Below are 16,276 nucleotides of genomic sequence, written 5' to 3' on the forward strand. Positions count from 1 at the left end.
CTGAGCTGCACCCAGCAGGAATAGGAAGGAGAAGTGTCAGGCCTGCTTTCACTTTTTCACCTCAGAGTCTCTGAATGTTCCACCAAATGAAAGCAATTTCACATCCATGGCAACCTTCATGAGAATGTTTGCCCCAGTTCTTCCCGGTCACATCAATACACCTTACTCATACTAGAAAATGTAAGTCCAATCAAAATTTTATTTAAAATAAAATTACCTCTGACTCCCAAGTGAATCTACAACTTTGTACTGACCAAAATCTAACATTTTATTTTCAACATCAACAAAGTATGAAATCAGCCCCACTAATTTTCACAGGGATGTGCAATATGAGTATTTATGGTTCTCAGTTTATAACAACCACCTGGGAGTTTCCCTCCTTTGCTCTTCTACCTGCTCTGTCCCCTCTGCTCTAACTTCAAATTCTAATAATGCCTTGCAACCACAGATGGTAAGTGCAGGTTTGATCACATACAAAAGTCCAATCATTGCATAAGAAACAATCATTCCAACATACCACACTATGATAAATGTGCTCCAAATCATTAAGATAATACTCTTCAATCGAATAGGGCTTGCCTTCCACTTCAAAAATATATGCAGGATTCATCTTGTTCTGAACAGGAACTGCGAAGTAGTCTGCAAACTCCTTGCAGTTGATGGTAGCAGACATCAGGACCACCTACAGATAAAAGACAGAACCACCTACAGATGAGAGAGGTCGTTCCAGTAACAAACAATGAGAATAACAATCACTGAAATGAAGCTCAACTAAAAGTCCAGGTTTGTCTTCTGCTTCATTCCTATATTTAATAACATTTAGATATTAAATAATAACCTTTATCTAATGTCATGTATTATACATAATATTATAAAGAATGCTCAGATACTAACTTTTACTATTCCTCCTACATTATTTCATCAATTGAGAAATCATATGTCTCCAATAAAGCTACAGTATTTATCTAAAAGGAAATTTTGCATCAAGGAATTTTTTAAAAATAAGTTATTAGATAATATGCTCCAGAAAACTGAGGCAGTGGACTAGCAAAGAGGAAAAGAAAGAGATCCAGAATATCTTGACTATAGCCCAAGAAATTGCATCAAAGCTGTGCAGCAGACACAAGGCACTAGCCCAGGCCAGAGCAGGATGATGGACACTCAGGAGACAACTAGTTGTAAGGTTTGCCAAAAAGCAAATGTCAGATGATACCCTTAAGAATCCTGGTCCCAAATGCCAGAAACAGTGTCCACAGCACATCAAACGTGCCTGGAGAACGTGGCAGCATTATTGAGGATTGCCCATTCCCCAGGACCCACAGACTAAGTGGGCAACACAGCTCTCTGGCTGCCAGCTGACTACCTGCTGCATCTGGCAATAAGGGGTCTGAATCTTGGCATAAAAGTAAAGACTTGACCTGGGCAAGTTGGTGCAGTTACTGGTGGACAAACACTGGTTTCCCCCTTAGTCATGAGACACAAATGGTAAAAATCATACTGCTCAGAACTCATTTTGAGAAGGTTAGAAAAGCATGTTCTGAGAGGCCACTTGGGGTAAAAGAGTGGCCCCCAGGGACACACCCAGTCACCTCACAAAATCCCTAGCCGTCATCTAAGGAGGCAGGCTAGTGAACTGCAGTGCTTTTAGTTTCTGTTATTGTCTTTTGTTTGTCCTGCAGTGCTGGGGATCAAACTCAGGGCCTTGACCATGTCAGGAAAGTGCTCTATCACTGGGTACACTCCGCTTTCGTTTGGCGGAGCACACTGTGCCCAGCCATACTGGACTCAGCAAAGCCCTGGCCTCCCCAAGCAGCCCAGCCCCTCCTGCAGACAAGACAAGGTGGCAACCTACTCAAGACATGCTAGTCCAGGATGGGCGGGCCAGAGGACAGCAAGCGGGGACAGGGAGGAACCCTGACAGGGGAACCAAGGGACCTCTACAGTCTGGGTAGGGGGATGCAATCTGGATACCCTTTCTCTTGTACCCATATTCTCTAACAGCAGCACTCGCATAAGAAGGAAATAACCAAGGATTTGATGAGGTTGTTTTTTTTTTTTTAACTTTACAGAACAATCTAGACTTGACTTCTAATTATTTGGCACACATACATGTCTATATGTTTGGAAAATATACTGCTTCCTATATTTTTAAATAAATCATGAACACACTGAAGCTGAAAAACCTCTTGTTTCTTATTGGACAGGTTGCACATTCCTCAACACTGTTGTCCACAGTGTGGCAGAATTTCTTCTTAAATCCACCAACACTCTTAACTCTCCTTGCCATTGAAAACTAAAAAACCTATATAATCTAGTCATTATTTTGATTTGAGTAAAAGAGAAAAGTCTTCAGATGACAATCACACAACACCTCAATTTGTTGAATTATCTTCAATGCCATTTTTAACCTAAGGTTCCTAAACAGGAACAAAAGCCCCTTCTCTCACTCATTCTCCAGTCACTCAGAGCACCAAGAAAACCCACAGTGAAGGTCAGGTTGCATTTCTTTAAAAAAATCACCAAGCTGGTGCTGGAGTTGTGGTTCTGTGGTAGAGCACTCACCTAGAACATGTGGGGCACAGGGTTCGATCCTCAGCACCACATAAAGCATAAATAAATAAAATAAAAGTACTCTCTATCTACAACTAAAAAAAAAAAAAAAGTCACCAAGTTAAGGTGTGGTCACCTTGGGGGTGGGGGAGGAAAAGAAATGCTTTCCTAATAAAATGAATAGATTTGAGACTTGGAGACAAACACTTCATGATTTAGAAGGCAACTGTTTTGCAGTAACAGCAAATCCTTTAGCAGTCCCACACTATAATACATGCATATCCCAAACACTTGCAAGGTGTCTCCCAAAGACCTCTGCTCAGCACAGCTGAACAGAGGGTGATCTATGTTTAGACTTGTTTAGATGACATAATTATTCTTTTTATTTTTTTTAATTGAGATGGAGTCTCACCAAGTTACTCAAACTGGCCTAGAATTGGCCATCCTCTTCCTCAACCTCCTGAGTATCTGGGATTATAGCCATGCGCCAGCAGATGCGCCCGGTGCAGATGGCATAGTTATTCTAAACCCTTCAACATTTTTCCCACATACACACCTTCCTCCTTTGGGTTCAAATAAAAAAGGGTGTTTTCCCTCCCCACAGCCGTCAGTACCTCTGAACAGCAGCACATCTGCTGTCCTCCAGCTCTAGCACCTCAGGACTTTAGTGCTGTTTCCAAAATAGGGCTTCAGAGTAACTCACACACCTTTAAACCACAGTCCCCGTTCAAGGACCCAGCATTTCACTGCAGCCAACTACTACTAGGTCATTTTTTAAAGCCTGGAGAAAGTGTGAGAATTCAACACAATTCAATAACCAAAAAGTATTCCCCACTGTGCACATCAGCATGCCCCTCAGTCCACTTCCTGGAAGACCTGGAATATACTACACGTAATGATGAGTTTTAAGAGGCTGGATCTAACTGTTTCTGCTAAAATAGGACAGGGGAAAACACAAATAAACAATAAGTCTTAACTTTATAAATATTCCTGTTACTCATAAAATGAAATTTACCTTCACAAAACGTGAATTTGTTCTTAAAAGTTTGCGGACTACCAACAGCAGGAAATCCATCTCTTCTGTTCGCTCATGTACCTACAAAATAAAATAAGGGGGCGTCCCCACATGGCAACAAGCAAACATGTCACTACTAAATGAGAGGGGAGAGGGGACTTTAGTGCACCCTTGGGAGATGGGCTAACCCAGCTGTCTGTCAGCACAGCTCTTCAGGGGAGTGACAGCACTCCTGGCTCAGAGAAGGCAAAGAACATCTGCCCACAAGCCAGAGGCTACCACATAGGCCACTCTTACCTCAGTGTGCTCTTGAGGACCTAGTGGCATTTGGGCAGAACAATGTGAAGAATCTTTGGCCCTGTCCTCTAAATGCCAATAATGCCCCCAGGTCACTGACAAATAACAATATTCCCATTTTCCCCAAGCACAGAGAACCACTGAGACAACCCCTCATGCCCCTTGCCTCCCCTCAGCCATGGTCTAAAGGCTCACTGCTATTTTGGCCAAGTACAGGGACAAAGACGTAGCAGTCTAATGATGGCTGGAGAACCGCTTGTCATGCTCCATGATGTGCAGAACTCCCAAGGGTGGGCAAGGGATGGCCCTGGAAAAGCTGGGCTGGTCAGAGCAAGGTTAGGGTGTGAGGCCAACAGCAGAACTTCAACAACACCAGCATGGAAGTGCATTCCAGGAGACAGCTGCCTCCAGCCCTGCTCAAATGTGCAGACTGAGCCACCCCAAAATCCATGGCAGCGCCACCACCCTCCCCTTGGCCCTTCCAAACAAGCCAGGGACAAAGGGCCCCTTCACAAAAATAATCCAGTTAACCTACACTTGGTCAGGGTATGTCTGCACACAAGGGGGTGGCAAGCTTCCATCTGAAGACACTTCTCTGTCAAAGAAGGGGGCACTCTCCTCAGGATAAAAGCCCCAATATGTCATTTCATAGGCACTTCTATTCACAACCAGACTCCTGGCACCACTCCCCATTGAAGCAGATGTGCAGGGAAGTGCTACAGAGAAAGAAGAGCTCGGCAGCTGGAAAGCATTTGTCAGCATGTATAACAGCTGGAAGTCCTCAGCCCACCACAAAGTTTCATTCTCACCTTGTCCTATCACCAACCTTGAGACATCTCATTGCAAGCCTCCCATGTCTTACTTGACAAAGAAAAACCAAGGCTACAGCCAGCAAAGGACCCCCAGAGCAACCTCCCCCGCAACCCCAGCCCCACTGCTATGTCCACCACTGCTCCCAGCATGGAAACCTTTCCCCTCTGAACTCTGACACTCATCTTTTACCATTTGCCCACAGACCTCACCTACCCCATCTCCAAGCCCCTGGGGTCCCCCACCGCTGGGCTCTCCCCGTGACACAAACACACCCCTCAGGAGCTACCCATCTCCCTAGGCAGCAAGGGGCTGAGAGCAGAAACTAGGCACCAATGAGACCCCTCTTTCACAGCAGGAACTCAAAACATGCTCCCTGAACAAACAACCTGCCTAAAGTGAGCTTATTCTTTTTCAAGAGCTGGAAGCTAAAATGTTATCATTCCATCTTAAACTGCCTATCTTCAACTCTGGCGCTTACATTGCTTCTAAAACTCAAATCATTCCAGAGAATGTGATCAATTTTATCTATAAACCTAATTCTCCAGGCACATTCAGTATATTCACCCTGGATGCTGGCAACTCGGTGCTGCATCAGGCAGCTGTGGCCATGGGGTGATGGCACAGCACACCCCCGCTGTCCCTTCCACTGCTCCTGCAGGGCGAGTTCTTGCAGAGAGCAGCCACCTCTGTTCAACCATTAGAAAAGAATGTGGTCAAGGATGCAGTGTGTCTGTTACTCACCTATGTATATGCAGAGAGAGCTACTTAGTGAGCAGACATCAGACGAAAAGCAAAGGTGGGCCTCAAAACCACAGGCTCTGGAGGACGCTCTGGAGGGGAACCCTGCAACACCATCTGTTCCAGCAGCCTGATCACTGAGCATTACTAAGCTTCAGGTTCCTTTCATGTAAAATGAGCTCTCGACCATAGTAGAGCCCAATAAGGGACAGCCTATTGTGACTACTTATTAAATCTGAATTTTAATAAGTAGTCACTTTTTAATAAGTAGACACTCAAAATTGTCAATAAAAAAATTCTGGATCACGCTGTCCACGACACTACTTTGAGGGAATGCCAATCATTTCCACCTTCTCCTATACACCCACGGTGCTATAAAGCCAAGTAAGCATGCGCAAGAGCGTAGCACACCAAACAGCCCTACCTATGGTACCCACTGTTTTCATACCTCCAAAGAGTGGCAGGGCCTGGTGGCAGTGGCTGCCCAGTCAGCTGCACTTTCTGAGCGCCGGGCTCCCCTCATGCCTTCCATAGAACTATGGACTAGCAGACATTTCTACCCTCTAGAAATGAGCCAAGCCTCTCAGGACAGAATTGCTGAGGAGGTTTAAAACACAGGAAGTTTTGGTGGAGCCATTTCCAAAGCTCCTGGGAAAATTGTGGTATTGGAAATATAAACATCGATTAAAATATCCCATTCTACTGAGAAATCCAAAATGTACTGAGAAGGAGAAAAATAAGAAAGCTAAACCAGGCACAAAGACAGGGTTCACAGTGCTTTATTAGGGTTTTAGGTTTTTTGTTTTATGAACAGTAAAGAGAGCAATAATTTCTATTTTATTGTGGTTTTTTGTTTGTTTGTTTTGCTTGCACTGTTAGGGGCTGAATCCCAAGCCTTACAAATGTTAGGACAGAACTACACACCCAGTCCAATTTATTAAAAAGTCCTTGATTTATTAGATAGAAAATGCCTGTGATGTGACTGAAAACATACACACACCACATGGTTCTCCTAACTGTCTTTCTGTGTGGCAGGTGTCTCCTCTTACAAAAGGGGAGCAGTGAATAGCCCCAGCCTGGAGCCCATGTGGATGGTCTCTGCCCCCGCAGCCAGGGCACCACAGAGAGCAACACACAAGGCAAATAGCTCCAGTAAAACCTCCCCTACAAAATCAGTTCCAGGCCTGACTAGGCTACAGCCTGCCAATCCACAATCCTCGACAAGCAATCTTTTCCTAGTCCTCAACTTTCTGCTCCCATAATTTGAAACAAAGAGGGAAGAATTTAAAAATTCACATTCATAAGTAGAAAGGGCAGTTGTAGACACAAAGTACTCGAGGCCCCATTACAGGAGGACACACTGCAGGAGACCTGCCCATGTTCTGCACCTGAAGGCCCACGAAGGGCAGAGAACTCACTTCATCAATGAAGACGTGTGTGAACTCCATCAAACTCTTGGCACTGACTATCTTCTGAAGCAGGACTCCAGTGGTCATGTAGATTAACCTGGTATCTTCTGTTGCTATTTTCTCTAGTCCTACCTAAAATTGGGGAAGGGAGATGGGGGGAAAGATCAGGTTTAAATGGCTCCCATTAACCATCAAAACAGGGTATGTCCATTTTATAAGGATGGTAAGGAATTTAAAAGGATTATATTTCAGAAGACAGGGTCCAAATTGAAGTCAAGTCCTCAATTTGATTTCTTCTTCCTTTCTGGGTAGGGGGGCTGGTTTATCTAGTCATACTGCCTAAAACATTTTCATGTTATGACTACTGCGTATGAAAACACCTTCTAGACAACAGTGGTGTAATTAAAAGAATAAAATTATAAAAGCTAAGAGCCTGAGAATCCTCACTTCTCTCCTGCTCAACAGCGTAAGAAATTAAAAATTACTTTCAAGAAATTCTTTTTTTTTTTTAAATTTATGCCATGGTTCCACTCTAAGTAAATTGGCTTCATTTTCAGTGCTAATAGAAAACAGTCACATACTATCATCAACTTATATAGAAAACACAGCAGACAGAGCTCGGTTCTCTCTCCCATGCTCACCTGATAGCCCACCAAACCACCGAGAGTCCAAGCACGCTCTTTGCTGATCCACCTGGCGATGCTGCTGGCACCTATCTTCCGTGGCTGGGTGACCACAATGTTGCAGTAGGCACAGCGCTGAATATAATGGTCCAAGATGTACTGCGGGAGCTGAGTGCTCTTACCACTTCCAGTGGCACCATGTATAATTACCACAGAATTGCTTTCTATCAAAGAAATAACCTGAAATTTTTAAAAAGTTACCTTTCAAAATTGGCACAAAATTGACAACAAAGTAAAGTATTATCTATCTTAAGACTTTTTGTCTTCCTTTAAATAAAATTTATTAATTAACCATCTAGACATCACAAGAGAGAGTAAGAAAGCTATAAATGGTTGCCACCTTTAAGCCCAAACTAGATTTCTATGCTCTTAAGTCTAAATTGCTATTGATTCAAAATTTTGTCATAAATCTAAATGTGATTCTACATGAAAACAAAGCTGTTATTATACTCAAGTGGTTTTAAATTTTCATTTAAAACTCAAGATGAATTTTTAAATAAACATCTACATCTCCACTTACAGATTATACAGAACATTCTAAACTCCAAGCTGATTCCTCCCCACCATCCCTCCACTTGAAGCTCTCTTATGCTTCTAGCAACATATATCGTTAAAGAATACAAATTAGGACTGGGGATATAGCTCAGCTAGTAGAGTGACTGCCTTGCATGAACAAGGCCCTGGGTTCAGTCCTCAGCACCACCCAAAAAAAAAAAAAAAAAAAAAAGAATACAAATTAATCTGAATATTGGCCTCTAAAAATTAGTAAAGTACAGGCTGGAGCTCAGCGGTAGTGCACTTGCCGAGCATGTGTGAGGCACTGGGTTTGATTCTCAGCACTACATAAAAATAAACAAAAAAATAAAAAAATAAAGATCTACCAACAATTTAAAAAATTTTAAAAATTAGTAAAGTATATCTACTCAATAAAAAGTTACATGATTGAATCTTAAGCAAAATAAAAATGAAATTTGGAACATTTTTCACTGTTTTTCCTTTGTAACTGCTTTATCCACTAGGCTAGTTGGTAATGGTCTCAATATACTTCCTTTTAACCTTATTTAATAACAGGTAAGTAATCAGAAACTTAACCATCCTCCTGCTAGAACTGGCCTGGCATCCATAACAAAATGATCTGTAAATGACTGACAAAATCAATCCTAGGCACAAAAATGGGCCAATACTACAAGGAGAACCCAATAGAGATGCTGAGCACCAACTCATTTCTAATGAGACCTGGTGGTGAGTTTCTTAAATCAGCTCTGCTGGGGCGGGGCCAACAATAACTGACAGCTACTGCAGAGGCTGACAAGGCTATCTGGATGAAGGCTAAGCACAATGAGCACAAGCCAACAGGAAAATCAGCAGCATGGTCCCAGGGAGCCACCTCCATGGAGCCCCAGGCTAAGCTCCTTAGCCTCTACCCACAGAGCCTTGCACACCATAGGTGGGTTCATCTGCTCACTCTCACATGGTAAACCAACAGTGTTGGGCCCAGGCATCTATTCAACAAGCAAAATTACATTATGACAAAAATGATTTTACCTCTTCCTTACATCGATTTATAGGCAAATCAGGGTATTTATAAGTTGTCTCTGGGATGCATGTTGCACTGCTTAATTTAGCCAAAGGCGGCCTTGGACCTGGATTCAGACAAAACAAACAAATACAATGGACTAGCTTATCTGAGAAAATACAAAGTACAGAACCCAATGTTATTCTGATCTATCTATATGGCATGTATATGTACACATGCAAATAAAAAAAGCACATTTCCTACAGGTTAATACGGCCAGCAGGCACCTTAGAAACTTCCCTTAGATTAAAATAAAAGAAGGAGAGGGAGAGAGGGAGAGAGGGAGGGAGGGAGGGAGGGAGGGACCTAGAACATCGAGGACACTTCCATCACAGTAAATCATACTACTTCCCAAGGTAATCTCCTGCAAAACAGGACAAGTCACTTATTAAAAGGCGCTTAAATGGTTGGCCTTGGTGGTACACGCCTGTAATCCCAATGGCTCAGGAGACTGAGGCAGGAGGATTTCAAGTTGAAAGCCAGTCTCAGCAACTTAACGAATCTCTAAGCAACTTAGCAAGTCCCTGTCTCAAAAAAATTTTTAAAGGGGGATGAATGTTGGGGTGGGGCAGGGATGTGGCTCAGTGGTTAAGCACCGCTGGGCTTAATCCCTGATAACCAAAAAAAAAAAAAAAAAAAGTGCTGAAATGGAATCTTAATAGAATACACCCACTTTACTACTAAAATAAGCCAACAAATAAGTCACACACAACTTAAAACTCCAGGCCTGGTGAAAGGGACTACACCACCCTGCTGAGGGTGCCCCTCTCAATATATGCCCTGCTGTGGCTGCCCTAAAACCCTGAACGACTTCTGGCCATCACTTGGCAAGCTGACCAACTATCAAATTCTTGGAGTACAAGCATTCACTGGGAAATAAATTTTATCTCCAAAATAAATAAACTCTTTAGGCTTACTCTCTCTTTCCTAAATCGCTCCCCTCTCTGGATGCCCCCTCCTCATGGAGCCCTTTTCCTCCTTCCCCAAGCTGGCTCTTCCTTTCTGTTCCAGCGGCTCCTCCCTATCACTGTCCCACCTGATAAACATGGACCCAAGTTTTTCTTTCATAATTGGTCTAATAACATACAATTAAGATGTGGCTATTTTTTTTCTTCATTTTATTTTCGGCCCTGCTGGGAATGGAGTCCAAGGCCTCCCCACACTGAACAGCTCTACCCATCTTAACTCCGCAATGAGAGGAGCCAGATCTGTTGTAATCACTCAGAGCAGAAGAAAAAAAAATGCTCCTTTGTGGAAAACAGTACTCCTCCTAAGGGGTCCCTGCACTGATGGAGGATGTTCTCCAAGTCCCACCCTGCACAGCTTCCTAGGCTTCTCTAAAGCAGGGAATTTTTTTTTCTCATTATCACACCTCGCTTTCATCCAGTACTCCTCCCGGCTTTTAAGAGGGTCACCGATACTTCTTGCCTTCCCAGCCTATGTGCCTAGGCCCTGGAACACAATCAGGAAAGGGAGAAGCCACACACTCTGAGTGAGTAAGGACACACACAGCAGGGGCAGAGGAACAAGCAAACAAGCTAGGGACAAAGTGGAGCCAGAGGCTGAGGGAAGAGCTCTCCAAGAAGAAAGAATAAAGGTTCTTTGAGGAGGAAAAAAAAACAGGAGGCTTAGAGACTTAGAGACTATCTTTCTGCTTAGAGACTTGAAGCCCTAGTTCACTGTGCTGCTAAATGAACCCTGTTACTCTGACAATACTGATGTGACTTATATGACTTGATTACTTGAATTTTGAAGGTTGTTACTTACAGATAGAAATTTCACAGGGAAAAAATGCCAAAAGCCCTCATTGCACTGTCTAAACTACGGCCCTTCTCCCAGTGCCACAAAAACACCACCTGACGTTTTCAGGTCACTGGCTGAAGCAGACCCAGCACACAGGGAGCCGCCTCTGCACACACAGCTCCAGGGCAGGCAGAAGCCAGAGAGCACGTGACTCCATCAGTTTCGCTTCAGCATCAGAACAGAAAGGAAAAGCAATGAGGGTAATCTAAGGCAACTAACAGACTACATGCAACAAAGTGAAGTGCAGAAGTAGCAGGACAAAGACTACAGCCTCAAAATTTGCTACTCTGCTTTTTCCTTTGTCTCTTTATCCTAACTTGATAAGATTAAAATAGTTTATATAAACTGGGAAAATCCTAAAAATCACTAGTTCTCTTTCCAAAGCAATCCTACAATTTAAAATATAATCCAAAGTTTCACAATTAGAGATTCCAAAGAGTACACAAAAGATTTTAACTAATGAGTGGCACCCCAGGCCATATGGAGAATATAATGGCATTTGCTTTAAAATCCAAACAGTAGGCACTACAGAAAAAAAGATTGATGCATTTCTAACTTAACCATAAAATTAAATCTTAGAAACAGCTAATTACATATCAAGTTCTTCAAGCACAGAATGGTTCTGCACACAAAACTAGCCCAACTTGACAGGGGGGTGGGTTCCCTTCTCAGACACTCTACAGAGGCCAAGCTCTTAAAAGCTCAGAGAGCTACTTGGAGGGTGAACAACCACTAAAGACACCCCAAATTAAAAAGGAGGCAGAACTGTGGCTTTTCATCACCACCCAAAGATACTACCCTGGACAAACTCAACTGCCATGCAAGAGCAGAAAAGCCCCCAAGGAGATCTGAACCTGGAGCTGGGCTCTTCAGACAGGAGAGTTTCTGCTTACCAATGCCATTCCAGCTCCAGCTCTAAAAACTGATCGACCTTTAACTACAGGAAATGATTCTAATGTAATCTACAGAAACTCACTGAGCATCTTTCCTTGAATTTCTATTTAGAAACAATTTTTAAAATACTTACAAATGAAACATCAGCAATATTTCACCAAATCAAAAGTATTTTATAACGAGATATAACACAATGTTCAGCTGAAGCCTGCAGGCCTGGCTAGAGTTAGGGGTAGCAGTGTCATCTCATGGTTTTCATATAAGGAGACAGAAATAGAAATCGCCCTGTGTCTATGTACCTGCCTATCCACACTGCATGTCCGCAAAAGGTTCCCCCGGTCCAGGTAGTATCTCCCAGCTGCTCAAGTCCACTCTCACCACTCCAATCAAGCCTTGAAAAAGCCACAATGTTCTTTCCCCAACACAAACCTAAGCATGTGACACCCTTCCTCCCTTCCCACTCATCTCCCCTGACAAGAAAAAAAAAATTTAACTTTCAGTAGCTTCCCACTGCTCTGCCCGTTAAGACCAAACTTCTTGGCCATGGCTATGGGTCCCATCTCTGGGCACGCCATCTTGCACAACCTCATCCAAGGCAACTGCAAGAGTTTATGTTGCTGCTGTAATGCACTTCCACACATATTCTTCCTCCACAGTTCTAGAGATCTGAGCCACAGTCAGTTGACTGGGCAACATCAAGGCATGAACGTGCCCTCCTACGCCTGTGGGGAAGGCTTGTTGGCTTCTCAGGCTGCCTTGCACTGCTTGCTGGTACCTGTCCTCAGAGCACTTCATCCACAGCTCCCCAACTGGCTCTGACCCTCCTGTTTCCCTCTTAGGAAATCCCTGGGTTGAACAATACCTATCTGCAAAACCTTCCCACATCAAGATCTGCAACTCACATCTGCGATGTCTCTTTTACCATGTGGGCAGCACTTTCACAGGTTCTAGGAGTAGGGTGTGGACCTCGCTGGGGCGCTAGTATCTAACCTACAGAGCTGACCCCACTGGCCCTCCCATCCCTCCCTATTCTCTACTCCCAGCAATAACGGCCACCTCCTTCAGGGCTGGCACCAGGCTTCCTCCCATCACAAGCTTCCCTCCATCCTCTCCCCACATTGCCACTGAGCTTAATTCTACCTGCCCTTCCACTCTAAGCCCAATTGTCCCTTTACTGGTAGCATTTTATGCCCCCCAGAGCTCTTTTAAAGTACTTAACTCCAAAAACATTTACTTATGCAACTCCTTGACCTCAATAAGGTCTGGAGGAGGAGTTATTCCTTTGACTTCCCATGCTGGCTCACACACACCTCAGCTGGTGGCTGAACATACCCTCCTCAGGTAGCCAAAGCTGCAGGTCAAGTGACTGCCCAGTGAAAAACTCCAAGTGTATTAAAAAGCCACAGACAGAAAGCAAAGAGCAGTTTCAAATAAGCAGAGTCAAAATCATAAATTGGGAGAACAGACACTCTGAACTACAGGCATTCATTTGTAATCTAGCAACTTCTTAACAGTTGAAATCCCAGATGGCAGACTTCAGGATCACATGCAGTATGCAATGGACTGTGTGTGTGTCCCAGGCCAGCAGAGGTGTAATAGGAAGGACTGTATCACATAGAGTTGTCTAGAAACTAACCAGCATGCTTCCCCAAATTAAAGCATTAGATGACAGACCTCTCTCCACAGTAACTCACAGGGCTCCTCCACGCCCTAACAAGGCTGCACAGCACCTCATCACCCCTCTATTCTGAGGAGGAAGTTCAAGACTTCCTAGACTTCCCATAAGTAAGCAATGATGCAACAGACATTCTTGTGTGCACAACCTTGTACTGCTCTTAGCATAAGGAGAAGCTGCATCAAAGGGCACAGGTATTCTGAACTATCACTTCTAATAATAATGCACTCAACTATTCAGACAAATCTCTCTCCTGAGGCCACTTAAAGATGCTAGGTGACATACACAAACATCTCCTTAAAGGCACTGCAGGGACAATGATCCAATGAACACATATCAGGCCAATGTCTACACTAAGGCAAGAACACAGAGGAAGGCAAAGGAGCCAAGGCTGCTTTTGCCTTAAGGTGAAAGATAAATGAATTAATCAGACTAGAGTACAATGACCCATGCCCCTCAAAAATTAAAAACACAAAACTAAATAAAATGTGTCATAGATAATGGTTCAGAATTTTCTAAAACTGATAAAAAATACAAATAAATCCCAAGAAGGATAAGGATTTATATAGTAGTACCCTCATTGTACGGATGAGATATCACCATTATTAAAAAGGCTTAAAAAAGAAAAGGGGCCAAGCACTATGGTGTATGCCTATAATCCCAGCAACTCAGGAAGCTGAGGCAGGAGGCCCACAAGTTCAAAGCCAACCTCATCAACAGCAAGGCCCTAAAGCAACTTAATGAGACCCTGTCTCCTCTTAATAAAATATCTTAAAAAGGGGTGCTGGGGGTGGGGACTGTGGCTTAATCCTCAGCACTACATCAAAATAAATAAATAAATAAATAAAAGTATTGTATCCATCTACAACTAAAAAATATTTTTTTAAAAAAGTGGGGGTTCTGGGGATGTGGCTCAGTGGTTAAGCACCCCAGGTTTAATCCTTGGTACAAAAAAAACCAAAGAAAAGAAAAGAGAAATATTCGTGTAACCCCAACTTCTATTCCTAAGTCAGAGTGTGAGTACACCAGATAGGAAAAGGGAGGAGAAGCTTCCTGGCTGGATCAATAGGAAGTGCACCACAGTCAACCTTTACAAAGCAAAAACTCAACAGGGAGCTTCCAGCACATGAACAGGGCCTGACACTACAAAAGCACTCAAGCAACTTGTTCCAAACGTTACACATGATGCTTTGTTAAATTTTCATTTTAATGTTCATTGTTAAAAAAAAAAAAGCAACTCCTACAGTAATAGAAAAAATTAAGTAGTTTTAATTAATAATAAAGCAAAGAATCCTTATTAATATTCAAAAAAACAGACAATTTAGGAACTATAAGAAAAAAGTGAGCATTCTATAACCTATCATACACTCATGCCTCAAAACATTAACAAGTAATGTGATTTCTTATTTTAACAAAAACACCATATTTTTTAAACTTTTAAGAACATAATGTGTGAACACTAACACATCATACTTTAAATATACATATTTAAAGATGCCTGTTTACCTGGCCCACAGGTTGGTTGGTCGCTGTTATACATATCAAATTCTTGTGCTTCAAGTTGTCTGTATTTGTTAATATACTCCATTTCCGAGCTCCTCTGGCTGAGTGACCTGAAAAGAATAGTAAAACCTGGATACTATTCCCCAAAACCACCAGACCTCTGTGTGCCAGAGTTCCTGTCTCCTTAGTTTACACTAAGTTATAGGGGAACATGCAAATAGCCAAGAAGCAAACTAAGATACACTCAAACTCGCTGCTACCAGGCAGATGCAAATTCAAACAATGAGAACCTGTTTTTCACACACTAATGTTGCCAAAAAGAGCAAACAACCTCAGAATATTTAGGGGGAGGTTGGGTAAGTAGAATGTGACCATTTATCCTAAAAGGAAATCTGTGGTATCTCCTAAAATGTTAAACAGCTCCTACAATCAAAACTTCCCTGAGTGAAATACTCACACCTGTAAACACTCACATGCATTCAGCAAACACCAACTGAGCACCTGCATGTGTGAGGTGCTCTCAAGACACCAGGTACAGCACAGTGAACAGAGCCACATCCTTGCCCTCTCAGAACTACCATCCTGGTGAATAAGACCCAATATGTAAGATGCTATGAATGCAGCTGAGAAAGTAAAACTGCCAGAGTGTGAAGAACTCCAGGGAGGAAGAGCACTTTTCATGATATTCATGATGATTAAAATCTGAAAAACACATCCTTAATGTGCATGGTGTTTAAAGATTACCACAGCTCTGTTCACATCAGTTGATAAAAATGCTCAGGACATTAAGTATCATAAAAATGGCAAGTACACTGACATCCATAACATGCTATCAATATGCACGCTAAATTGTATTGTATTTTTGTTCCCAATGACTAATTTAAGGCAACTGTTGTCAGAAAATGAGTGTGTATGCTACTGATTCACTCAGTATGATGGGTAACTTGACTGGGCCAAGGGATGCCCAGATAGCTGGTAAAATACCATTTCCAGCTTCATCTTTTTTTTTTTGAGAGAGAGAGAGAGGAGAGAGAGAGAGAGAGAGAGAGAGAGAGAGAGAGAATTTTTTAATATTTTTTTTTAGTTTTTGGCAGACACAACATCTTTGTTTGTATGTGGTGCTGAGGATCGAACCCAGGCCGCATGTATGCCAGGCGAGCGCGCTACTGCTTGAGCCACATCCCCAGCCCTCCAGCTTCATCTTGTGAAGGCACTTCTGAAAGAGATCAGCTTTGGAACCAACAGACTAAGCGGACACGCCCCAACATGGGTGAGAAGTCATCATCCACATGAGGCCTACCCAAACAGAGCAAAATGAAG

At 42.8% G+C, this 16,276-nt stretch overlaps 1 protein-coding gene across 7 annotated transcripts in view; it reads right to left on the reverse strand.

Moving 5' to 3' along the window:
- Positions 1-16,276, reverse strand: part of Tdrd9 (tudor domain containing 9) — a 110,230-nt gene that overhangs the window by 67,692 nt on the left and 26,262 nt on the right. For 6 of the 7 annotated variants that reach the window (XM_071607485.1, XM_071607483.1, XM_071607484.1 and 3 more), the window contains exons 2-7: positions 14,960-15,066; positions 9,051-9,148; positions 7,464-7,685; positions 6,832-6,954; positions 3,566-3,646; positions 518-682 (exon numbers count right to left, since the gene is read on the reverse strand). In XM_071607485.1, the coding sequence (XP_071463586.1) occupies positions 518-682; positions 3,566-3,646; positions 6,832-6,954; positions 7,464-7,685; positions 9,051-9,148; positions 14,960-15,041 (771 nt within the window). In that variant the 5' untranslated portion in view covers positions 15,042-15,066. Of the gene's footprint in view, positions 1-517; positions 683-3,565; positions 3,647-6,831; positions 6,955-7,463; positions 7,686-9,050; positions 9,149-14,959; positions 15,109-16,276 lie in introns of those variants that run through there. The other variant, XM_071607480.1, reaches the window with a different exon arrangement.

The sequence above is a fragment of the Marmota flaviventris genome, chromosome 2, assembly GCF_047511675.1.
Source record: "Marmota flaviventris isolate mMarFla1 chromosome 2, mMarFla1.hap1, whole genome shotgun sequence".
In the NCBI taxonomy this organism is placed as follows: domain Eukaryota; kingdom Metazoa; phylum Chordata; class Mammalia; order Rodentia; family Sciuridae; genus Marmota; species Marmota flaviventris.